The sequence below is a fragment of the Artibeus jamaicensis genome, unplaced genomic scaffold (assembly GCF_021234435.1).
Source record: "Artibeus jamaicensis isolate MK-2021 breed Jamaican fruit bat unplaced genomic scaffold, CSHL_Jam_final scaffold_916, whole genome shotgun sequence".
Taxonomy (NCBI): domain Eukaryota; kingdom Metazoa; phylum Chordata; class Mammalia; order Chiroptera; family Phyllostomidae; genus Artibeus; species Artibeus jamaicensis.
The window spans coordinates 67,428,801-67,456,366 of NW_026522059.1; the positions used below are offsets into that span (position 1 = coordinate 67,428,801).

Sequence of the window (27,566 nt, forward strand, 5' to 3'; positions counted from 1 at the left end):
AAAGGCCAGGAGGTGTCCAGTTTCTCAGAGGAAAAAGGCCTCAAGCCCCTTTCTTCAGGTGCTTTTATTGGGTTATAATACACAGGAATACAGGGTGGCAAGGATCAAGCAGTAGATAACATTTCAAAGAAATATGAGGGCTTAGTCTGAGTCAGTGTCTGTCAGAAAGGGTGTTTTGCAGAAATTTTAAGGTTTCCTGCTCAGACTCTTAACATATGAATGAAAGCACTCTTAGCAGAGCAGGTTTTGCAGTTTTTTAAGGAATTCTTTGTGTTGCCAGATTTTCCCCCAGGACACACTCTAGCAAGGCAAGGAGCTGCATCCTTCCCCATCAGGCATTCAGGCTTAAGTGGATTAGAGCCAGCAAGCACTTCTCCCAGAGGACATGGGGACTCAGGCTATGTCACATAGCAAGTGGGCAATTGTCCATTGCTTACTCTTTGTTGCAACTCCCCAAGTCCTTCCATGATGGCCTCCAAAGTGATTGAGTCTGGCTTAGGTTGTCCCACTTTCTCTGAGGACACTTACCTGTCATGGACTTCTGACTATGCTTTGGGGACATAGAGAAAACTGAGGCAGCATTTGCTACCAGAGACAAGCTTTGTCTCCTGTGGCTTGCATTCCAGAGGTCGCTTGCTCATTTTTAGCCATGGGGGGGGTAGAGTTACAATTCCTGAAACCAGGCAGAGCAGTTCTCAACACAGATGCTGCCAACAAGAGAGCCAACTCTGAACAAAAGACCTACACAGACTGAAAGTGAAGGGCTGGAAACAAATATTCCAAGCAAATGAACAGACCCCCCAAAAAACAGCTGGGGTAGCAATACTCATATCAGACAAAATAGACTTAAAATAAAAGGCCATAAAAAGACCCAGAAGGTCACTTAACAATACCCAAAAGAAGAGTTCATCAAGAAGACATAAACATTGTAAATATATATGTACACAATGTTGGTGCACCAAAATACATAAACAGTCTTAGAGGACTTCAAGAAAGATATTGACAGCAACATAATCATAGTAGGGCATATCAACACCCCACTGTCAAAAATGAATAGATCTTTCAAAAATATCAACAAAGATATTGTGGCATTGAACAATGTCCTAGATCAAATGAACTGAGCAGATACATATAGAGCTTTTCACCCAAAGCAGCAAAATACACATTCCTTTCAAATGCACATGCAACATTTTCAAAGGTAGACCACATGATAGGACACAAAACAAGTGTCAACAAATCCAAGAAAACTGAAATCATATCAAGCATTTTTTCTGACCACAAGGGACTAAACCTAGAAACCAAACTCAAGGAAAAAACTCAATATCGTCAAACTCATGGAGAGTCAATAACATACTATAAAACAATGAGTAGGTCAAGAATAAAATCAAGGAGGATTCAAAGTTTCAGGAACAAATGAAAATGAACTTTAACCAACCCCATATGGATGGGACACAGTGAAGGCAGGCCTGAGAGGGAAGTTCACAGCAATAGAAGTCTACCTAAAAAAGATAAATATTTTAAATAAACAACCTATTCCTATGCCTACAAAAACTCAAAGAACAACAATGAAGACATCCCAGATCAAGTAGAAGGAAGGAAATAATGAAGATCAGAGCAGAACTAAATGACAGAGAGACTAAAAGCACAATTCTAAGGATCAATAAATCCAGGAGCTGGTTCTTTGAAAAGATAATGAAGATTGACAAGCTTTTAAGCAGACTCATCAAGAAAAAAAGAGAGAGGACCTATATAAACACAATCAGAAATGAAAAAGGTGGCCCTGGCTGGTGTAGCTCAGTGGATTGAGTGAGGGCCAGAGAACCACAGGATCGCGGTTTGATTCCCAGTCAGGGCACATGCCTAGGTTGCAGGCCAGTTCCCAGCAGGGGACTCATGAGAGGCAACCATACATTGATATTTCTCTATTTCTCTCCTTCCCTTCCTCTCTAAAGATAAATAAATAAAATATTAAAAAAGAAATGAAAGAGGAGAGACTGTATCTGATACCACAGGAGTACAAATGTCTGTAAAAAGCTACAATAAAGAACTACATGCCGGGAACTTTGAAAACCTAGGTTAAATGAATGAATTTCTAGAAAGATATAATCTTTCAAAAGTCAGTGAGGAAAAGGCAGACCACCTGAACAAACCAATAATAGCTGATGAAATTGAAGCAGTAATAAAAAAGCTCCTAAAACACAAAACCCTGAAATAGAGGGTTTCAAAAGAGAATTTTACAAAGAATTTAAGAGAGCACTAGCCCCCATTCTTCTCAAATTATTCCAAAGTATCGAAAATGAGGGAAGACCCCCAAACTCTTTATGAAGCCAGCATCATCCTAATCCCAAAACAACATAAAGACAAAACAAAGAAAAAGAAACTTCAGGCCAATATCGCTGATGAATATAGATGCTAAAATTCTCAACAAAATATTGGCAAACTATATCCAGCAATACATTAAAAAGATCATACACCACAATCAGGTGGGATTCATCCCAGGAATGCAAGGATGGTACAATATTCACAAATCAAAAAATGTAATACATCACATAAACAAAACTAAAGACAAAAACCACATGATCATATTAACAAATGTGGAAAAGGATTTGATAGGGTACAGCACCCATTTATGATAAAAACACTCAGCAAAGTTTGAATAGAGGGAGCATTCCTCAACATAATAAAGGCCATATATGAGAGACCTACAGCCAACATTATACTCGATGGGCAAAAACCAAGAGCTTTCTCACTAAGATCAGGAACAAGACAAGGATACCTGTTTTCACCTCTCCTATTCAACATAGTATTGGAAAGTCCTGTCAAAAGCAATCTGAAAGAAAAAGAAATAAAAGGCATCCAAATTGGAAAGGAGGAAATAAAATTGTCATTGTTTGCAGATGACATGATACTCTACACAGAAAATCGTATAGACTCCACCAAAGAACTACTCCACCTAATAAATGAATTTGGAAAATCAGTGGGCTACAAAGTCAATATCCACAAATCAAAGGCATTTTTGTCCACCAGCAATGAAATATCAGAAACAGAAAACAGAAAAGATCCCATTTGATATAGCAACAGTAAAATAAAGTACCTAGGAATAAATGTAGCAGTGGGGGAGACTTTCCTTGCAAGTCCCCCCAGCTGCCACAGGTGAGAGTAAACATGACAGAGATATGATGTGATCTGCTTGGGGTGGAGAGGTGGCCATTTTCCCAGAGGAAAAAGGCTGTGAGCAGTGACTAGTTTCTTAGGGGAAAAAGGTGTTGAGCCTCCTCTATTAGGGGCTTTTATTGGGTTGTAATACACAAGAATACAGGGTGGCAAGGATCAACCAGTAGATAACATTTCAAAGAAATCTGAGGGCTTACTATGAGTCGGAGTCTGTCCGGAACAGTTTTAGGGTTTCCTGCTCCAATCCTTAACATATGAATGAAAGCACTATTAGCAGAGCAGGTTTCACAGGTTTATCAGGAATTCTCTGTGTTGCCAGATTTTCCCCTAGGACACACTCTAGCAAGGCAAGGAGCTACAACCTTCCCCATCAGGTATTCAGGCTTAAGTGGATTAGAGCCAGGAAGTGCTTCTCCCAGAGGACATGGGGACTTTGGGCTATGTCAGAGCTGGGGAGGGGGGTGAGAGTCCATTGCTCTTTGTTGCAGCCCCCTCGAAGTCCTTCCATGAAGGCCTCCCAAGTGATTGAGTCTGACTTAAGTTGCCCCCCGCTGTGAGGGGTCTTACCTGTCATTGACTTCCAACAAAGTTTTGGGGGAAGAGAGAGAAAACTGAGGCAGTGTTCCCTACCAGAGACAAGCCTTGTCTCCTGCAGCTTGTATTCCAAAGGTCATCCCTCCCCCTTAGCCACAAGGGGTCAAGATACAATTCTTAGTACCATTCCATAGCACGTAGCCACATAGGTAAAAGTCCTGTACTCAGAAAAATGCACAACACCAAAGAAAGATATTAAGGAAGACACAAACAAATGCCAACATGTACCTTGCTCATGGACTGGAAGAACTAACATAATCAAAATGGCAAAACTACCCAAAGCAATTTATAAATTCAATTCATTTCCTATTAAAGTACCAATAACATATTTCACAGATATAGAACAAACAGTTTAGAAATTTATATGGAATTATAACTGACCCCAAATTGTGGTAGCAATTTTGAGAAAGAAGAACAAAGTAGGAGGGATAACAATACATGATATAAAACTGTATTACAAGACCACTGTAATCAAATAGCCTGGTACTGGCATAAGAAGAGACACATAGACCAAGGGAACAGAACAGAGAGCCCAGAAATAAACCCAAGTCTGTATGGTCCATTAACATTTGACAAAGGGGCAAGAAACATCAAATGGAGTAAAAATAACCTCTTCAACAAATGGTGTTGGGAGATCTGTACAGATACATGCAAAAAATGAAACTCAATCACCAACTTACACCATGTACAAAAAGTAATGCAAACTGGATTAAAGAATTAAATATAAGTCATGGCATGATAAAAGTCCTAGAGGAAACCATCAACAGGAAAATCTCAGACATTCCACACAGCAACATTTTCACTGATATGTCCCTTCAAGCAAGGGACTTAAAGAAAAGAATAAACAAATGAGATCTCATGAAATTAAAAAGTTTCTCCATGGGTAAAAAAAAAATGGCATTAAAATGAAAAGAGAAACAAGTATAAGGGAAAATACATTAGCCAATGATACCTCGGACAAAGCTTTTATATCCAAAATATATAAAGAACTCATGACTCCACTCCAGGAAGATAAAAAACCCAATTAAAAATAAGCAAAAACTTGAAATGTCACTTATCCAAGGAGGACATACTGAGGAGGTCCCAGAGAAGTGTGAAAATAGGCTCAGCATCGGTAGTCATCAGAGAGATGCAAATTAAAACCACAATGAGATACCCCTTCACACCATTCAGAATGGCCACCATAAACAAATCAAAAAACAATTGTTGGAGAGGATGTGGAGAAAAGGGAACCCTAGTGCACTGTTGGTGGAAATGCAGACTGGTGCCGCCACTAAGGAAAGCAGTATATAATTTCCTCAGCCAAGAGTTGGAAGCAACCTAGGTGCCCATCAGTAAATGAATGGATCAAGAAATTGTGGTACATATACACAATGGAATTCTATGCAGCAGAGAGAAAGAAGGAGCTACTACCCTTTGCAACAACATGGATGGAACTAGAAAGCATTATGCTGAGTGAAATAAGCCAGGTGGTGAAACACAAATACCATATGGTCTCACCTTTAACAGAAAGCTAAACAACAAAATAAACAAGCAAGCAGAATAAAAACAAAGACACTGAAATAGAGAACAAGGGGACAGTGACCAGAGGGGAGAGGGAAGGGAATTTAAGGGGAAAAAAAGGGAGGGATTTGGAGGAACAAATAGAAAAGACACAGGGACGAGAACTAAGGGGGGTGGAAATGGGAGGGAGGTGGGGAGCACGGGGCGGGGGGGCTGGGATGGGAGAAATAGACAAAAAACTGTACTTGAAAAATAACTAAATAAAATTTTAAAAAATCACTATAAATAACTGTATACTGATAAATTTGAATATTTAGAAGAAATGGATCAATTCCTTGATAACCTAAAGCTTCTAAAACACAACCAAGATGAAATATATAATCTAAATAATCCTATAATAATTAAATAAATTGGATTGATACTCCTGAAAAAGAAAAAACAAGAAAACTAAAAGTGGAAATGCCTTTTAACCAGGCAATTCCACTGTTGAGATTATATCCTAAGAACACTGAAATACCAATCTAAAAGAACCTATGCACCCCAATGTTCATAGCAGCACAATTTATAACAGCCAAGTGCTTGAAACAACCTAAGTGCCCATCAGTAAATGAGTGGATAAAAAAACTATGGTACATTTACACACTGGAATTCTATGTAGCAGAAAGAAAGAAGGAACCTCTACACTTTGTGACAGGATGGATGGAACTGGAGAGCATTATACTAAGTGAAATAAACCAAGCGGTGAGGGACAAATACCATATGATCTCCACTTTAAGTGAAACCTAATCAGCAAAAGAGAAAGCATACAAAATATAACCAGAGACATTGAAATTAAGAACAATCTAACAATATCCAGAGGGGAAGAGGGAGGTTACAATGAAGGGAAGGATTTTCAGAAACTATTCTAAAGGACACAAGGACAAAACTAAGGGGGAGGCTGGAAGGAAGGGAAGGAGGTGGTTTCGCCTGGGGTGGGGGGAGTGCTGGCAGGGGAAATGCAGAGAACTGTAATTGAACAACAATAAAATATTTTTAAAAATCAATCAAAATAAGTAAAAAAATAAAATAAAATGTTTTTTAGTATTCAAGGAGTATAGGATTTTTAAATTTTTACTTGTGGTTGTTCTGTCTACCACAGTTGGTTGGAGTGTTATCCCATGGCCCATGTTGGTTCAATTCCTGGTCAGGGCACATATGTAGATTGTGAATTTCACTCCCAGTCCCAGTGTTTATGATCCTTGATGCCACTGTGTACAAGGAAACAACCATCAGCGAATCTCTATCACATTGATGTTTCTCTCTCTCCCTTCCTCTTTCTAAAATAAATGAAAAAATGTCCTTTGGTGAGAATAAAAACATATCTTGACTTATGGTAAATTATACTTTCTATTTCATAATTGAAATTTTTGAAATTACTTGGATAATTCCATCTTTATGGTATAATATTGCTCTATTAATGTATCTATGGGAACCGTATACTTATATTTACTTTTATTTGTAAATCAGATCAGTCTCTGTCTTTCTTCTCCTTTTTTGTATTTTCAAATCGTGCTGCTTTTATTTTACTTTATATTTATATTTATTTTTATTAAATACTATTGAATTTTATTATTGTTCAAGTAGTTTTCTGCCTTTCCCCCCATGCCCCTAACCCCAGACATCCCCACCTCCCTCCCCTGATTCCACCACCCTTTGTTTTTGTCAGTGTGTCTTTTATGGTAGTTCCTGAAAACCCTTCACCCATTTATCTCCATTGTCCCTTCCCCCCTCCCCTCTGGCTATTGTTAGATTGTTCTTAATTTCAATTTCTCTGGGTATATTTTGTTTGCTTGTTTGTGTTGTTGACTTAGTTCCAGTTAAAGGTGAGATTATATGTTATTCGTCCTTCATTGCCTGGCTTATCTCACTTAGTATAATGCTCTACAGGTCCATCCATCCTGTCACAAAGTGTAGGAGTTCCTTCTTTCTTTCTGCTGCATAGAATTACAATGTGTAAATGTACCATAGTTTTTTGACCCACTCATTTACTGATGGGCACTTAGGTTGCTCCAGCACTTGGCTGTTATCAATTGTGTTGCTATAAACATTGGGGTGCATAGGTTCTTTTAGATTGGTGTTCCACTGTTCTTAGGATATAATCCCAGTAGTGGAACTGCCTGGTTAAAAGACTTTTCCACTTTTAGTTTTCTGAGGAAATTCTATACTGTTTCCCATAGTGGTTGCACCAGTCTGCATGCCCACCAACAGTGCACTAGGGTTCCCTTTTCTCCACACTTTCTCAAACACTTGTTTTTTTTATTGCTTTGTTTATGATGACCATTCTGAATGGTGTGAAGTGGTATCTCCTTGTGGTTTTAATTTGCATCTCTCTGATGACTAGTGATACTGAACATTCTTTCATATGTCTTTGGACCCTCTGTATTTTTTTATTTTGAGAAGTGTCTGTTCTCAAAGAAACAGACACTTTTCTGTGTCTATTTGCCCATTTTATTTATTTGTTATTTGCCTTCTTGGAGTGGAGTTGTGTAAGTTCTTTATATATTTTGGAGCTCACACCTTTGTCTGAGGTATCATTAGCAAATATGTTTTTCCATATGGTTGGTTCTCTTTTCCTTTCAATGCTGTTTTCCTTAGCCATGTAGAAGCTTTTCATTTTAATGAGACCCCATTTGTTTATTCTTTCCTTTATGTCCCTTTTTCTAGGGGACATATCAATAAAAATGTTGCTGTATGGAATATCTGAGATTTTCCTGCAGATGTTATACTCTAGGACTTTAATAATATCCACCTTGAATTTATTTTTGTATGGTGTAAGTTGGTGGTCAATTCTCCTTTTTTTTTTGCATGTAGCTTTCCAGTTCTCCCAACACCATTTGTCAAAGAGGTTATCTTTGCTCCATTTTATGCTTTTTCCCCCTTTGTCAAATATTAATTGACCGTAGAGACTTGGGCTTATTTCTGGGTTTTCTGTTCTCTTGCACTGATCTATGTGTTTGTTCTTATGGCAGTACAAGGCTGTTTTGACTACAGCGGCCTTGTAATACATTTTGATATCAGGTATTTTGACCTGTCCTCCTTTGCTCTTTTTCCTCAAAGTTGCTGAAGGTATTTGGGGCCCTTTATAGTTGTATGTAAATTTTTTAGGTGTTTGTTCTATATCTGTGAAGTATGCCACTGTTACTTTAATAGGTATTGCATTGAATCTGTAAGTTGCTTTGGGGAATATGGACATTTTTATGATGTTAATTCTTCTGATCCATGAACACCATATACGTTTCTGTTTGTTTGTGTCTTCTTTAATTTCTTTCTTCAGTGTTGTAGTTTTCTGAGTACAGGTCTTTTACCTTTTGGGTTAGGTTTATCCCTTTGTGTTTTGTTTTCCTTGTTCCTATATCAAATGTATTTTTCTTCCTGATTTCTGTGTCTAATATATTATTGCTGGTATACAAAAGTGTCTTTGATTTGTGAATATTGACTTTGTATCCCACTTTTTTGCCAAATTCATTTATTAGGCTGAGCCATTTTTGGTGGAGTTTATAGGGCTTTCTATGTACATTATTATGTCATCTGCAAACAAAGGTAGTTTTGTTTTCTCTTTTGTAATTTTGATGACTTTTACTTCTGTTTCTTATCTGTTGTGTCTGGGACTTCCAGTATATGTTGAATAGGAATGGAGAAAGTGGACAACCTTGTCTTGATCATGATCTTAGTGAGAAAGTTTATAGTTTTTGACCATTGAGTATGATGTTGGCTATAGGTCTCTCATATATGGCTTAATTATGCAGAGGAATGGTCCCTCTATTCTCACTTTGCTGAGTGTTTTTATCATAAATGTCATTGTACCTTATCAAATGCTTCTTCTGAATCTATTGATGTGATCATGTGATTTTTGTCTTTGCTTTTGTTTATTTAATGTATTACATTAATTTATTTGAGAATATTATACCATTCTTGCAACCCTGGGAGGAATCCCAGATGATCATGATGTATGATCTTTTTAATGTATTACTGGATGTGGTTTGCCAATATTCTGTTGAGAATTTTAGTATCTATATTCATCAGCGATATTGGCCTGAAGTTTTTTTTTCTTTGTTTTGTTTTTATGTTGTTTTGGGATTAGGATGATGCTGGCCTCATAAAAAGAGTTTGGGAGTTTTATATTTTCTTGAATCGTTTTAAGAATCAGTGAATAATAAGGTTTAGTTCTTCCTTAAGTGCTTTGTAGAATTGTCCTTTAAAGCCATCTCATCCACAGCTTTTGTGTATTGGGAGCTTTTTGATTACTTCTTCAATTTTGTCAGCTGTTATTGGTCTGTTCAGTATTTTTGCTTCTTCTTTATTCAGTTTGGAAGATTATATATTTCTAGAAATTTGCCCTTTTCATCTAGGCTTTCAATTTTTTTGGTATATACTTCTTTGTTGAAATTTCTTAACAATCCTTTGTATTTCTGTTGTATCAGTTGTAGTCTCTACTCTTTCATTTCTGATTGTGTTTATTTGCATGTTCTCTCTTTTTTTTTCTTGATAAGTCTGCTTAAAGGGTTGTCAGTTTTGTTTATCTTTTCAAAGAATCAGCTCTTGGATTTATTGATCCTTAGAATTGTACTTTTAGTCTCTCTGTCATTTAGTTCTGCTCTTATCTTGGTTATTTCTTTCCTTCTACTTGCTCTGGGCTGTCATTGTTGTTGTTCTTTGAGGTCTTGTAGGCATAGGGTTAGGATTTTTATTTGAAATATTTATCTTTTTTAGGCAGGTTTGTATTGCTACAAACTTCCCTCTCAGGCCTTCTTTCACTGTGTCCTATGTATTTTTGGTTGGTTTGAGTTCATTTTCAGTTTTTCCAGAAATTTTGATTTTTTTCATGATCTCATTTTTTACCTATGCTTTGTTTAATAGCATGTTATTCAATCTCCATGGGTTTGAGAATTTTTCAGTTTTTCTCTTGAGATTGGTTTCTAGTTTCAGTCACTTATTATCAGAGAAAATGCTTGTTATGATTTCAATTTTCTTGAATTTGCTGAGGGTTGTTTTGCATCCCATCATGTGGTCTGTCTGAAAATGTTCCATGTACATTTGAACAGAATGTGCATTTTGCTTCTTTGGGATGAAAGGCTCTTTATATATATCAGTTAAATCCATATGATCTAGGACATTGTTCAATGCTACAACACCTTTGTTGGTAGTTTTTTTGGTAAGATCTATCTATTTTTGACTGTGGGGGGGGTTGATATTCCATACTATAATTGTGTTGTCATTATCTTTCTTGAAATCCTACAAAATTATCTTTATGTATTTGGGTACTCCTATGATGGGTACATAGATATTTACAATGTTTATGTCTTCTTGGTGAATTCTTCCTTTGACTATTTTGACATGACTTTTTTGGTCTTTTTTTATGGGTGTTTATTTGAAGTCAGTTTTGTTTAATATGAGTATTCCTTCCTGGCTTTTTCCCCCTGTGCTTTTGCTTAGAATATTTGTTTCCAGCCCTTCACTTTCAGTCTGTGAAGGTCTTTTGTTCTGATGTTGGTCTCTTGTAGGCCACATATGTGTGGGTCATGATTTCTTATCCATTCATCTATTGTAGGTATCTTGATTAGTGCATCTAATCCATGTATGTTTAAGGCTATTACTGATGAGTGGTTATTCATTACTGTTTTTTGTACTTGTGATCCTCTCTTTTTTTTTCCCTTTCCTAAAGCAGACCATTTAGTATCTCTTCTAGAACTGTATTTGCTGAGGCTTGTTTTGTCTGGGAAACTTCTTATTTCTCCTTACATTTTATTTATTTAGATTTTATTAATTTATGTTTAGAGGGGAAGGGAAGGAGAGAGGGAGAGAAACATCAATGTATGGTTGTCTCTTGTGTGTCCCCTGCTGGGCACTGGCCTGCAACCCAGGCATGTGCCCTGACTGGGAATCAAACTGTGATCCTCTGGTTCACAGGCTTGTGCTCAATCCACTGAGCTACACCAGCCAGGGCTCTCCTTTCATTTTTATTGAGAGCCTTTCTGGGTAGAGTATTCTTGGTTGTAAATGTTTGCTTTTCATTACTTGGAATATTTCTTGACATTCTCTTCTGGCTTGAAGCATTTCCATTGAGAAGTCAGCTGCTAGTCTTATTGTGGCTCCCTTGTATGTTACGTCCTATTTATCTCTTGCTGCCTTTAAGATTATCTCTCTGTCTTGGAATTTTTACATTTGAGTTACAATGTGTCTTGAAGTGGGCTTCTTTGGGTTCCTCTTGATTGGGAATCTGTGTTTCCTGGATTTGTGTGACTTTCTCAGTCATGGAATTAGAGATGTTTTCCATCATTACTTTTCAAGCAGGTTTTCTATCTTTTTGCCTTCTTTTTCTTTCTCTGGTAACCCTATTATATGAATTTTATTACATGTCATGTTTTCCTGCAGTTCCCTTAACTCCTCTTCATTCTTTTTAAGTCTATTTTCCTTTTCTTCTTTTTTTGGGGGGTGTTTATTTCTACCTTGTCACCCAATTCACTGATTTTATCCTCTGCTTTATTCAGCTTGCTTGTAATTTCTTCTAGTGTGATTTTCATTTCTGAGATTTTATTATTCATTCCTTCCTGGTTTCTGTTTATACTTTCTATTTTCTTTTTCATACTGTTGTATTTCTTTTTTTTTCACTTTTCTTATTTTATTTATTTATTTTTCTTTTTTAAATTTATTTAGTTATTTTTCAAGTACAGTTTTTTTTCTAACTCAGCTTTTTGTAATCGTCTGTGAGTTCCTTGAGCATCTTTGTAACCAGTATTTTGAATTCTATTTCTGATAGTTTGTTTACCTCCATTTCATTTAGTTAAGTAGGGAGTCTTCCATTTCTTTTGGCTGCATGGTTTATTTTTTTTTGTCTCCCTATTCTAGGTGACTCCTTTTGTTTGTTTCTGTGCTTCTAGACATTTTGCTTTGCTAACTGTCTGTGTATGGTGAACTTCTATGGTAGGAATTCTATGAAGTTCAGTGGTGTTGTATCTTTCATCTCCTTGTCTGGATGCTCTAGGTTTGCTCTTCTGTCTTTGTGGGGTCTTTTGTTTTACTTAGGTTTTCACCTTTAGGTGTTTTCTTTGTTGATGGTTTCTCTCCTCAAGCAGATATACTGATGTTAGCAGCTCCCACCTATTCTTGTATGTGGTCAGTGGCAGAGGGTTGGCAAAATGAATTGGCAGAGAGTATTTTATGGCATTTAAAGTACCAGCAGGTAGAGAAGAGATAGGAGAATCTTTCGGTGAGTATAGCATTAACTGTGATACTTCACTGAACTAGCCACTGTTTATAATAGGTGAAGAAGAGATAAGACTCTTATTAGAGGGGATGTGGATTGTGAGCTGAATCCAGAAAACAGAGCACTTGTGCAAAGTTAGATGATGAGATATAGTGAGAGTAAAGGTTAGAAGGTAGGTTTAATGTGGGAGAGAAATGAGTTAACCACAACAGTAATAATGCTCAGGTATAAAGTGAAGTGGGCTAAGATCAGGGAGGGTTGCTGTGTTGTATGTACAATTGTATGGAACAACAATTATTAACAATAGTACTGGAAGAAAAATAATATGACAAGAAATATATTATTTGGATAACCAGAATAGAGAGTACACGATCCAGAGTAGTGTGTTATTGGAACTTGAATGAAGTTAAAGAAGGAAAATTAAAATACTACATGAAAGAGAGAATAAGAAAAACCAGTCAAACAATTTAATTAAAAAAAGAAATAAAATGAAGAGAAGTAAACAGAAAGAAGAGAAATAAATACTAATAAAATAAAGGAAGTAAAAATAATGAAAAAAATAATAATAGCACAAATAAATAATAAAGTGCCAGTTCTATGGAATAGCAAAGTCGCATTTGCCTCGGTTTCTCAGTTTTGAGGATTAACTTTGTGCTCCCCCTTTGGATCTCTCTCTGGGCCTTCTGTTTTCTACACTGGCTGCACCAGTCTGCATTCCCACCAACAGTGCTCTAGGGTTCCATTTTCTTCATATTCTCACCAATACTTGTTGTTTGTTGATTTATTGATGTCATCCATTCTGAGAGATATAAGGTGATATCTCATTGAGGTTTTAATTTGAATTTCTCTGATGAGTAGTTATGTTGAGCATTTTTTCATATGCCTATTAACCATCTATATGTCCTCTTTGGAGAAGTGCCTGTTCAAGTCTTTTGCCCAATTCTTAATTGGGTTGTTTATCTTTCTGGTGTTATATTAGTTATTTATATATATTGGAGATTAAACCTTTATCATATGTATCGTTGGTGAATATCTTCTCCCATACAGTGAGTTCCCTCTTTGTTTTACTGATAATTCATTTAGATGTGCAGAAGCTTTTTAAGGTGATGTAGTCCCATTTTAAAAAAATTTCTCTTTTTTTCCAGTGCCTTAGAAGATATTTTGGCAGTAATATTGCTATGTCAGTAATCTGAAATTTTACTGCTTACATTTTCTTCTTCTAGGATTTTTATGGTTTTGTGACATATATTTAAGTCTTTGTCCATTTTCAGTTTATTTTTGTGTATGGTGTAAGTTCGTGGTCTAGTTTCTTTTTTTTTCTTTTTGCTGTACCAGTCCAGTTTTCCCAATACCATTTATTGAAGAGAGTGTCTTAGCTCCTTTGTATGCTCATCCCACCTTTGTTAAATATCAATTGATCACACAGGCATGGGTTTATTCCTGGGATTTGTGTTGTGTTCCATTGATCTATGTGTCTGCTGTCATGCAATACCAGCCTGTTTTGAGTACAGTGGCTTTATAGTGTAGTTTGATATGAAGTGTTGTGGTAACTCCAGATTTGTTCTTCTTTTGCAAGATTGATGAAGTTGGTTTTCTTTTTTTTTTTTGGTTCCATAGAAATTTTGGGAATGTTTGTTCTAGTTTTGTGACATATGCCATTGGTATATAGTTTCCCAAGTACGAGACTTTTATCTCCCTGGTTAAATTTATTCCTAGGTATCCTATTTTTGGTTATTGTTGCAATAGTAAATGGAATTTTTTTCTTAGTTTCTCTTTCTGATAGCTCATTATTGGCATATCAAAAGTCATCAATTTCTGAGTATTAATTTTATATCTGGCTACTTTGCTGAGTTTATCAGGTTATTATAGAGGTACTTATATATTGCCATTTTTAATATTGTATTGAGTTAAACAAAAACTCTGTGTGCTTTTTTTCAATAAATTAAAAAACACATTTTAATTTTCACGTATAGATTTTGAGCATGTCAGCTATCTCCATCATGGTAACATTGGTTATTCTCAATTAATGTCTCAATTTAATTCCTATTGACTTCAACAGGCCTATGGGACTGTGAATAATTATCTAGTCAGAAATCTCCAGTAAGAAATTTTTCAAACCACTTTTAACATGTTCTATCAGTTACAGTACCTTCTCCATATTATGCACATTTTTTTGCATTTCAGTTGTGTTTTTTACCTTTCTTGAAATAATAAGCATAACCATCCTCAAGAGAGCACATGATCTTGTTAAGTATCCTATAATCAAATCCATCTTTGCTTTCTCCCAGCTTTCATGTAACCTACCTTATGTTCTTTCCTTAATTTCAATTGCATAAAAGAAACTGCAAATGTCATTCTCTGGAACCTTTCAGATCTTTCTTCCTGGCAATTGTTGTCCATTTTGGCTCAAATAAACTTATAACAGTTCTTTAAAACATAATATACCAAAAATGTTGTTTATTTTCTTCCATCTTCAATATTAAAATGACTACACAAAAATTCACCAATTTTAAGTTTTTTAAATGCATGCTGATATGACAGCTGTCACAATACAATCTAACAAAATTGTTTCAAATGAAGTTAAAGACAATTAAGTGCTACTAGAGACATCTTATGTAAAAAGAGAAAAAAATTTTTCAGGGAAAGGTAAATTAATTTATTGGTACCTATTAATTGCCTTACAGTTTTTGTCAGAGAAGCAAGAAAATACCAGGGTTCTAAGAGGTAGAAATGAAATAGAATATATAATACTTCATTGCATTTGTGAGGAGAAAAGATAGTCTTTCTTATTCAGATAAGTAAGTGGTATTCAGGAAGGACAAGTGCATGAAGAACCCCCAGAGCAATCACCTTCAGCTGTTAGAGACCAGTATGTCATCTTCTATGATATAAGGAAGGGTGGGCAGTGGGGAAGGAAGGAGGATTCTGAAGTGCAAAGTGGGAAGGCCTCCAAGAAAGACCTTATCAATCTCGCAGTTTTGTCTTGAGTTATTCCTGTTCTGCCTGAAGTCTTTTTTCTCCCAAGATTTATTTTAGGGTACAGTTGGGTAGAAAACCATAGACAATGAGAGTTTGTGATTATACTTGTATGTTTTCAAAAAAAGTGACTGGAACTTCCAAGACCCAAAAAGAAAAAGGTTAAAGGAATTTATTATCACCAATCCAGCACTGCAAGACATGCCAAAGGACCTTCTTTAATAATAATAAGAAATATAGCTATATAGATAAACATAACTATTGTGTTGGTCAAAAATGTTCATTTTTCTTGACTCTCCCATCTCTAGTCACACCTCCAGCCAAGAAAAACAAACTTTTTGGCCAGTGCATTACCTATGTTTTTCTCTCTACATATTTTTCCTTCTTCTTAAAGAAGGTCTTTTAACATTTTTGCAGTGCTGGACTGGTGGTAATGAACTCCTTTAACCTTTTTTTTTTTTTGGTCTGGGAGGCTCTTTATTTGTCCTTTGATTTTAAATGATGGCCTTGCTGGGTAGAGCAATATAGACTGCTTGTTCTTAGCTCTCACCACTCTGAACATTTCCCACCAGTCTCTTCTGGCCTGTAGTGTTTGTGTTAAGAAATCAGCTGAGATTCTAATGGGAGCCTCCTTGTATTTAACTGAGTGTCACTTTTCTGCTGGCTTTAAAATTGTGTCTTTGTCTTCAAGCTTTGCCAATTTAATTATGATGTGCCTTAGTGTGGGTCTCTTTGGGTTCATCTTGATTGAGATTCTGTCCTTTCTGAACTGTGTGCCCTTTTTCTTCACCGGGGTAGGGAAGTTTTCTGACATTATTTCTTCAGTTAGGTTCTCTATCCCTTTCTCACACTCATCTCCTTCTGGCACTCATATGATGAGGAAGTTGTTACACTTGATGTTATTGCAACCTTAGACATTCTTTGTTTCTCTTAAGTTTCTCTGTCTTTCTTTCATTTTCTCTTTGGGTGGATACTGTCATCTTGTCCTCTTATTTGTTGATTCATCTGCTTAGTCTAACTTACTCTTGATTCTTTCTAGATAATTCTATATTTCAGATATTGTAATCTTCATTTATGACTGGTTTTTATTTATGGTTTCTATGTCATTTTTAATGCTTATTATCTCTATATTTTCACTGAAATCATCCATTTTATTCTTAAAGCATCCTTAGAACCATTATTTTAAATCTGAATTTGGTATTTGTATTGCTTTTATTTCATCTATGTATTTTAATTATTTTTGTGGAGTTTTATCTTGTTCTTTTGCTTGGCACATTTTCCTTTGTTACCCAATTTGACTGATCTCTGTGTGTTAGGTAGGTGTGCTATGTCTCCCAAATACCTGCTTTGATTGTTTTATGATAAAAGTGTGCTGCTGGGATTGGTTGCATAATTGTTTGGAACACCTGAACTCTGTGGTCCTAGAGTGTTTCCTGTGGGTTCTGTGTCTCCTTTTTGTAGTTGTGTCTTAAGTGCTGGTCACTCTTTGTGAGTAAAGTTATCCCTTCATGCTAGGCAACTATAAGAGTAACTCATTATGTCCATATGTGGGATGCTGTGCAGTTTCTGTGCCTTGTTGAGGTGTCATTCCCAGCAGGGCCTGGAGCCTACAGGAATCTCCCTTTGGGTGTACTGATTGTGTGCCTTATTGGTTCTAGCTTTGGTGTGGGTTGAAACCCATCACTGATTTTATAGGTTCTGGGTCTACTTGGATGGGATTCAGATACGGGTTGCTTTCAGACATTGTGTGTAATACTATCTCACTATAACTGGACATGCTTGTGCATTTAAGGGGCCAATTGGTAGCAGTTCTGTAAGGGATCCAAGGTGTCCTAAGGTTCGTCTTACCCTTTCAGCTGCTCTTCCACATGCTGAGGTTAATTGGTCCTTCTCTTGAGAGACTATATGATGATACCAGGCCTCTTGGGATAAGGCTAGCAGGTTTCCCACTTTGTTGGTTGTGCAGTATGTAGGGCACTTAGGGGGAGGAGAGTAGCCCTTACTCAAAACCAACACCTTAAGTCTTTGTCAGTGACTCCAGCACTTGCTTCCTCAGGGGCACTCACTGCTAGTTCAGGATGGATACATCCAGCTTTCCCTTTTTCAGGAGTGAGCTCAGCAGCTTTGGACTTAACATTGAGTAGATCAAAAGAGCCTCCCACTGGGGCTGTAGCCAGACCAGACTGCAGGGGGGGGCTATGTTCTCTGTCTCATTCTAGAATTTCAGTAAAAGGCTCAGCTCTGTTCCATTCTCAGGCAATATCCTCCAGAAATCTCACACTTGTTAGGTCCTCATTCTGAGTTTCATTTTTTCCCCAATGTAAATACACTAAGCAGGGGAATCTGGGACCTGGCAGGACTATTCTTCAGAGTTTCCCTTTTGGGGTGGTGCTTGTAACCTTGTAGGAAGAGGGTGGGCACTCCTCTTTTCCATGGCAGTGTGGGCTGAGGGTGGTTTGCCTCATTTCAAAGTAACCTAGGTGTTCAATTCTCACCTGCCTGACTCCCAGCCAATTGCTCTTGCAGGAGACATAGTCCAGATCTCTCTGCTATGTGCAGCACCTGGCGTCTATAAACTGAGCCAGGCGGGGTCCAAAAACCCCTCATTGCACAAATTTCTGATCTCTCTGGCTGATCTCAGTGGGCAAGGATCTGAAGACCCAGTGTGGCTTTACATGGCTGGGACAAGTTCAGAATGAGCCCCCCAAAATTTAGATTCTGCTAGGCTCTCCTATGCAGCAGCAGCCATGGGGGAAAAACAGCTGGTTCACAATGGGGAGCAGGGCACCACCCATACTCTTGAGAAGGGGGAACCAGTTCTTTTTCTCAAGTCACCTAGTAAGTTCTCTGTTTTGGTTTCTGCCCCACACCTCCTCAACAACCAGAGATCTTCTTTATGCCACTGCTGTCTTTAGCCCTCCAAGGCCCTATTGCAGTATTATGGTTTCTCCTGTACTTTGACCTCATATAGTACACTGTGTAGTCTGGAGTCAAAACCATAGGAGTATTTCATGCTAAACTTGCAATCTCTGATTTTCCAAGGTGTAGTAGAACCACATTTCTTCTCACCACCATTGACCCCACAGCCTCCACTTTCCATCTCGGTTGCTGTGTATTGAGGATTTATGGGGATTTGTATTGGTGAATTATGGTCCCACGGTTCTAAGGAGAGGGAGCTCTGCTACTGCAATTTCAATCTGGTCTCTCAGCCAGCAGAGTGGCTAAACAAGGGGTCCTTGCCCAACAGTATTTCCATTTGTCTTACCAGTCTCTGCAGTACCCACACCACACAACTGAGTCATGCCTGAGGCTTCACATAAAACCTCCTCAAGGAGCAAAATATCTCTCAAAGTCACTACTAGTTGCAGCCTGTAGGTGCCTCTGAAAGACGTGGGTCTAACAACCTGGTCTTTTTATCAGTCTGAGCCCCTATCCTGAGGTTTCCATGTCGGCACTGCAACAATGGAAGCTCTGCATGCTTCCAGTCTCAGTGGATCCCCCAAACTGCCCCTAACAGACAAGCAGTCAGTCAGTCTACTTATCCTGTCTTTGTTAATGTGGGCTGGTGACCATGGAACTAAGACTTCTGGTTCCAGTGGGGGAGATTATCTCCAGAGATGCAATTTCTGTCTGGTCTCAACTGCAACAGAAGTCACCCCCCAGGGTCTTTCTCCTTCTACTTATAAACCCCTTTTACCAGTGTCTACAAAGTATCGTTTTTACTCGTTGACTTTAAACCATTATATAAGAGAATATTCAGTTGATTATTCAGGTTGATTGCTAAAAGTTCAGCTGAAAATTGGGATTAGGAAAAGGAGCAAGTAGACTCAGCTTCCACCTGCTGTGATACCATAGCAATGAATACATTTTTAAAAGTTTTAGGCCAAGGGCTTCTGGCCAAGATGGAGGCATAAACAGAAACAGTTCACTTCTTCACACAACCAAAAGAAGGACAACAGCCGATTTAAAAACAAAGAACAACCAGAACTGTGAAGAAATCATTTGCATGAAGTCCAACAACCAAGGAGAAAAATAAACATTCATTCAGATTGGAAGGAATGGTGGTGACAGGCAGCCAGATCAGAGAGGACTTAGGCAAAACAAGGCAGTGCACCACCTGATTGACCCCACATTTGCACGCAGAAAAGCCAGAAGGGATTATGGGGGAGCAAGACAGACTGCAAAAATGAGGGTTTAAGCTAGGAAACCAAAGACTCAAAACCCTTAGCTGTAAAAAATCTTTGGACTTCCAGCCTTATAAGAGAGTTTATTGGAGAGGCCCACAGGGTCCTAAAATGTATACACCCACCTGGGAATCAGTACCTGAAAGGGCACAATCTGCTTATCAGAAGTGAGGGAAGTGATGGAAAGTGGATGAGAGCAGAGCAGGTAGCATTCTCTTTCACCTCTCTGATACCTCCCTCACAGATAGTGCCAAAAGGAAACAAAGATGGTTGCCTCACCCTGAGGAATACCTAAGGTTCAACCTGTTACCATTTAACAGACAAAGAAACATGGCCCAAATTAAAGAACAGATCAAAACACCAGAAAAAGAACTAAGTGGCAAGGAAATGGGAAACTTATCTGATGTTATTTTCACTCATAATCAGGATGCTCACAGAATTGATTGAACTTGGTTGCAAAATGAAGGAAGAAATGAAGGATACACAAAGTGAAATAAAGAAAAATATACAGTAACCAAGAGTGAAGGGAAGGAAACAGACTTGAATCAATGATTTGGAACAAAAAGAAGAACTAAACATCCAACTGGAACAGAATGAAGATACTGAATGCACAAAATTAAAGAGAAATTAGGAACCTATGGGACAACATTAAGCACACCAATATCTAAATCATTGGAGTACTGGAAGGAGAAGAGGAAGAGCAAGAAATTGAAAACTCATTTGAACAAATAATGAAGGTAAACTTCCCCAATCTGGCAAAGGACATAGAATTCCAGGAAGTCCAAGAAGCTCACACAGTCCCAAAGAAACTGGACCAAAGGAGGAACACACCAAGGCATATCATCATTACATTATCCAAGATTAAAGATAAGAAGAGAATCTTAAAATCAGCAAGAGGAAAGGAGATAGTCACCTACAAAGGAATCCCCATAAGTTTACCAGCTGATTTCTCAAAAGAAAGCTTACAGGCAAGAAGAGGCTGTAAAGAAGTACTTAAAGTCATAAAAGGCAAAAACCTACATCCAAGATTACTCTATCTAGCAAAGTTATCATTTAGAATGGAAGGGCAGATAAAGTGCTTCCCAGATAAGGTCAAGTTAAAAGAGTTCATCATCACCAGATCCTTATTAAATGAAATGTTAAAGAGACTTATCTAAGAAAAAGAACATCAAAAACTATGAACAATAAAATGACAACAAACTCACAACTATCAGCAACTGAACCTAAAAAAAAATAAAAGCTAAACAAACAACTACATCAGGAATAGAATCACAGAAATGTAGATCAGATGAAGGGTTATTACTGGGGTGGGGAAGTGAGAGAATGGGGAGAAAAGGTGTAGGGAATAAGAAGTGTAATAAGTAGACACATAATAGACAGGGGGAGGTTAAGAATAGTATAGAAAATGGAGAAACCAAAGAATTTATATGAACAACCCATGGCCATGAACTAAGGGGGAGGGATACTGGAGGGGGCAGGGGGCAGTGCAGTGAGGAGGGGGATAAAGGGGAGAAAAAACTGGGGCAACTGAATAGCATAATCAATAAAATACACTTTAAATGAAAAAATTTAACATTTTAGGAATGCATTAAAATACTAATTTCCTCAATACCTTTTCACTAAAGGAATGAGTTCTGTGCATGTTTCTGTTTTGGGGGGTTACTCACTACATGCACTCTCCTGGAATAAGGGAAAGTTCTATAATCATCCTAAGGATGCTGATGGTACTCGCTAGTCTGTCTTTCCTCCATCTCCTCCAAAGGATGTCAGTTTTTGTTTTTTGGCAGTTTGCTTCATGGTTATGGTTACTATCTTTCTGCTCTTATGAGATCTTGTGTGATTTGCTTACCCTTGAACTTCCCAAGGAATTGCAAACTGAATTCAGACCCTGAAGGTGCTCTGGAAAGGGGCTAATCAAAGGTGGGGACCTGCAAAGGATTAAATAAGAAAGACCAGTTTTGCAGAGAAAGAGAGACAGAGTCAGAGTCAGAGACAGGGACAGAGACAGAGACCATAAAGACTTTTTTGGACTGTCATGTCTGGAGTTCTGGAACTAGTTCACATTCTAAAGGTGTAGGATGGGGATTCTCAAAGGCTTACTTCCAGAGAAGTGACATTATATGACACATAAACTCAAGAATTTACTGGAATTAAACAAACAAATAATGCCAGACCAAATAGAACATCAATGAAAAACATGAAATTCTTTCCTTATTTTAATCACTCTATTCAATTCTGTTTGTGCTTCAAAGACTGTTAAAACCTCATATTATAGTCACAGAATTCTTTTACTATGATGGATGTTTTCAATTAAACTCTATGAACTTGGTTAATAAGATTGCACAAAATTGCTCACATTTTTAATTGAATTTTTTGTAGGGTTGAAAGTGTCTAAGCATATTGATTATGGTCAGTTGAATGCATTATGTCACATGAGTGGACAACAGAGCAGGTAAGATAGTCATGTTTATTTTGTTATTCAAGTGAATATTAAGTTTCTTTCATGAATAAAGTATAATAATAAGCTATTGTTGACTCTCATAGATACAGGATTTACCACACAGATAAAAGTACTTGTGAACTTGGTGTTATTTATCCAGATTAAGGGGACAGGACCCATACACACACAAACATGTATATGTACATAAAACAGGCTATCATCCTAAGACATTAAATATACATATATAAACATACATATGTACATGTACACACACACATATATATACATTTTTATATATCATGTTTTAGGGAAACAATATCTTGTGCCTCAAACATGACTTACTCCTAGTTGGGTCCTTTCCAGTACTTACAAAGCAGTCATCGGGCAAAAAGATATGAAGGTATTGTGTATTTGATATGATTTCAAATCCACCTGTTTATGACTTAAAATACATTGTTTTAATCCATTTGTTTATGGCAAAGATTAAGAAAGGTTGTTTTTAGAAGTAAAGTTATGTCAGGACATAAACACCTGCTTGGTTGTTGTGGGTAAGCACCCAGTGGCTCAGGTGCTGAGAGGCCCAGCTGGGGGTTTATCCACAAGACCAGACAGAGAAGTAACTATGGGAAGAGGGCCTTTAGGTTAAACACTGAGAGTTCACGAAGACTTTTAGAGAGTTTCTATATGAAAAAGGCACACTTTGCTGCACTAAACAGCTCTCTGAAAATCCTGAAATATTTACTCCTGCCCTGGCCAAGGCAAGTCTTTGGGTGGCTCTGGTTTTCCACCATGCACCAGTTCTGAAACGATAACTCTGAGAATAGCCACCCTGCCCTCCAAGACCAGCACCTTGATTCCCTAACAACAAGGGACTTTGATTTTGGAGCTGGCAGCTGAAAATCAGGTAAAGTTGGCTCTCTGAGAAACCAACTCCTATTAAGAGGTCCACCATTGTTAAATTTGGATTTTATTCCTTTTGTATCCTTTTACCTGGTACAAGTGTAAATAATCTGCCATTTGTTCGAACTATCCTATTTCTGAACTGGCTAAGATATTACCTTGTATAATATTGGCTTATGAAATTATTCCAATTCCTACAGCAAGTCTGTGATAAATCAAAAATCAACTGCTGGCAACACAAAATCAGTCTCTGGATACAATCTGCCACCCAAAACAAAATAGAATAATTTAAAACACAAATCCTGGATTCACAGGTAATGAGTAGATGAAATATAAATAAGCCAAAGAACTGTAAAATATCATGGTTCAAAGGTCAGGATTCCTAATACATATTATACTTGGAGATATAACTTTAAAAATCACTTTTTTCGGGGACGCTGGGAAGATGGCGATGGAGTAGGATGGAGCAGATTCTAGCTCCCATACTCATGGGTGAAAATACTGGCAGATCTATAGACAAACAATGCAATTAACCACCGGTTACCCAGCATTTATGAAATTCAAAGACCAGAGATTGTGACCAACGCTTAAACACCAGACAGTGGTAGAGTCAGCTACGGGAGTTGGGACATGCTCAGTCCCTGCGCTGCTGCCATAGTGACAGGACTGGATGCTGGGGAGTCAGCTATGGGAGCCAGGAAACTCAGCAGTGGCAGGTGACCATCTCAGGGATAAGTGCTAAGACCAGCGCAGGAGTAGGTGGAGACAGAGAACATCAAGATACCTGAAGGTGTCTGCACCACTGAAATTCACAGGTATTATACAACAGAACTTCACACTATAAACCCAAGGAGTCAGAACAGATCAATTTAGAAGTGGAGACTAATAAGGAGAGTCTCAAACAATAGGAAGACAAACAAACAATCCCCAAAAGAAAGAAAAAGCAGCAACTTCAGAAAAAATGTTAGATGAAATAGAGGCTAGACAATTATCAGATATTGAATTAAAAGCACTGGTTATTACAAAGTTCAAAGAGCTCACAATGAGCTACCAGAAACTATGGGGGAGCTACAATGATCTCATCCCAAACTATATTAACATGAAAAAGGAAATGGAAACTATTAGCAAGGGACAAGACAAAATGAAGAATACAATTTCCAAATAGAAGAACACGATAGAAAGTATTAAAAGTAGAATTGATGACACAGAAGATCGGATTAGCGAGTTGGAGGACAAAGTAGAAAGCATCTCACAGAAAGAGCAAGAAAATGAAAAGAGGCTCAGAAAGAATGAAGAGGGATTAAGAGAAATGCAAGACAGTATGAAACGTAATAATATCCGAATGATAGGAATACCAGAAGGAGAAGAAGAAGAACAAGGGATAGAAAATGTATTTGAACGAGTAATGAGAGAAAATTTCCCTAATTTGATGAGAGAAAAAGTCTCACAAATCCAGGAATCACAGAGAGTCCCAACCAAGAGGAACCCAAAGAGGCCCACTTCCCGACACATCATCATTAAAATGGCAAAATTCCAAGACAAAAAGAGAATCTTAAAGGCAGCAAGGGAGAAAAAAGAAGTAACCTACAAGGGAGCCCCAATGAGGTTAGCTGCTGACTTCTCAATGGAAACACTCCAAGCAAGAAGAAAATGTCAAGAAATATTCCAAGTAATGAGAACCAGAGGCCTGCAACAAAGGCTACTTTATCCAGCAAGGCTCTCAATCAAGACAGAAGGCCAAATAAAGAGCTTCCAAGACAAAAGAAGACTAAAAGAATACACCCCCACCAAACCAGCTCTACAAGAAATACTAAAAGGACTGCTTTAAGGAAAGAAAGGAAAAGAGGGAGACAGAGAGGAACACACATACAAAAATGGCAATGAATAAGTACCTATCAATAATAACCTTAAACGTAAATGGATTAAATTCTCCAATCAAAAGACACAGAATAGCTCAATGGATAAGAAAGCATGACCCACACATATGCTGCCTGCAAGAGACCCACCTCAGAAGAAAAGACCATCACAGACTAAAAGTGAAAGGATGGAAACAAATTTTCCAAGCAAACAGACAAGAAAAAAAAGCTGGGGTAGCAATCCTCATATCGGACAAAATAGATTTCAAAAAAAGGGCCATAAAGAGAGACCCAGAAGGTCACTTCATAATACTCAAGAGAAGACTCCACCAAGAAGACATTAACATCATAATTATATGCACCAAACATAAGGGCACCCAAATATATCAAGAAAATCTTAGAGGACTTTAAGAAAGATATTAACAGCAACACAATTATAGTGGGGGATTTTAACACCCCACTGTCAAAAATGGACAGATCTTCCAAACAAAATATCAACAAAGATATTGCAGCATTAAACAACACCCTAGATGAAATGGACTGAACTGATATATATATAGAACCCTTCCTCCCAGAGAAACTAAATACACATTCTTTTCAAATGTACATGGAACATTTTCAAAGATAGACCACATGATAGGACACAAAACGAGCCTCAAAAAATTCAAGAAAATTGAAATCTTACCAAGCATCTTCTCTGACCACAAAGGACTGAAATTGGAAACCAACCCCAAAGGAAAAAACCCAAAGCATGTGAAATCATGGAGACTGAATGATATGCTATTAAACAACTTTTATAGCAATACAGGCCTACCTAAAGAAGATAGAAACATTTCAAAAAAACAACCTAGACCTATGCCTGCAAGAACTCGAGTAACAACAACAAGGACAGCCCAGAGCAAGCAGAAGGAAGGAAATAACCAAGATCAGAGAAGAATTAAATGACATAGACACTAAAAGCACAATTCTAAGGATCAATGAATCCAGGAGTTGGTTCTTTGAGAAGATAAACAAAATAGACAAGCCTTTAAGTAGGCTCATCAAGAAAAGGATAGGACACAAATAAACACAATCAGAAATGAAAGAGGAGAGATTACAATTGATACCACAGAAATAGAAAAGATTGTAAGAAATTACTATAAAGAACTGTATGCCAAGAAATTTGAAAACCTAGGGGAAATGGACACATTTCTAGAAAAATACAATCTTCCAAAACTCAGTGAAAAAGAAAATCTGAACACACCAATAACAGCAAAAGAAATTAAAGAAGTAATCAAAAACCTCCCATCACACAAAAGCCCTGGACCAGATGGTTTCACAGGAGAATTCTACAAAGCATTTAAGGAGGAGCTAACCCCTATACTCCACAGACTATTCCAAAAAATCCAGAAGGATGGAAGACTCCCAGATTCTTTTTATGAACCCAGCACCATCCTAATCCCAAAACAAGATAAAGACATAACAAAGAAGGAAAACCTAAGGCCAATATTACTGATGAATATAGAAACTAAAATCCTCAACAAAATATTGGCAAATTGCATCCAACAATATATCAAAAAGATCATACACCATGACCAAGTGGGATTCATCCCAGGGATGTAAGGATGGTTCAATATTTGCAAATCAGTAAATCATCACATAACCAAAAGCAAAGACAAAAACCACATGATCATATCAATAGATGCAGAAAAAGATTTTGATAAGGTACAACACTCATTTATGATAAAAACACTCAGCAGAGTGGGGTTAGAGGGAGCATTCCTCAATATAATAAAGGGCATATGTGAGAGACCTAGAGCCAACATCACACTCAATGGGAAAAAACTAAAATCTTTTCCACTAAGATCAGGGACAAGACAAGGATGTCTACTTTCACCACTTCTATTCAATATAGTATTGGAAGATTTAGCCACAGCAATCAGGCAAGAAAAGGAAATAAAAGGCATCCAAAGAGGAAAGGAGGAAACAAAACCGTCACTGTTTGGAGATGACATGATAGTGTACATGGAAAGTCCTATAGACTCTACCCAAAAACTGCTCGAACTAATTAATGAATTTGGCAAAACAGTGGGTTACAAAGTCTTTGTTGATATTTTGTTTGGAGGATTTGTCCATTTTTGATAGTGGGGTGTTAAAATCCCCCACTATAATTGTGTTGCTGTCTATATCTTTCTTGAATTCCTCTAAGATTTTCCTTATATATTTTGGTGCTCCTATGTTGGGTGCATATATATTTATGATGTTAATGTCTTCTTGGTGGATTCTTCCCTTGAGTATTATGAAGTGACCTTCTGGGTCACTCTTTATGGCTCTTTTTTTGAGGTCTATTTTGTCTGATATGAGAATTGCTACCCCAGCTTTTTTTTCTTGTCCGTTTGCTTGGAAAATTTGTTTCCATCCTTTCACTTTTAGTCTGTGATGGTCTTTTGTCATGAGGTGGGTCTCTTGTAGGCAGCATATGTGTGGGTCATACTTTCTTATCCATGACGCTATTGTGTGTCTTTTGATTGGAGCATTTAATCCATTTACGTTTAAGGTTATTATTGATAGGTACTTATTCATTGTCATTTTTGTACCTGTGTTCCTCTCTGTCTGTCTCTTTTCCTTTCTTTCCTTAAAGCAGACCTTTTAGTATTTCTTGTAGAGCTGGCCTGGTGGCAGCAAATTCTTTTAGACTTCTTTTGTCTTGGAAACTC

At 37.4% G+C, this 27,566-nt stretch overlaps 1 protein-coding gene across 1 annotated transcript in view; it reads left to right on the plus strand.

Annotated features, from left to right (window-relative positions):
• CNBD1 (cyclic nucleotide binding domain containing 1) overlaps positions 1-27,566 on the plus strand; it is a 310,447-nt gene that overhangs the window by 22,413 nt on the left and 260,468 nt on the right. Inside the window, exons 2-3 of the mRNA XM_037141383.2 lie at positions 22,054-22,126; positions 25,166-25,168. Coding sequence (XP_036997278.2) covers positions 22,054-22,126; positions 25,166-25,168 — 76 coding nt within the window. The remainder of the gene's footprint in view (positions 1-22,053; positions 22,127-25,165; positions 25,169-27,566) is intronic.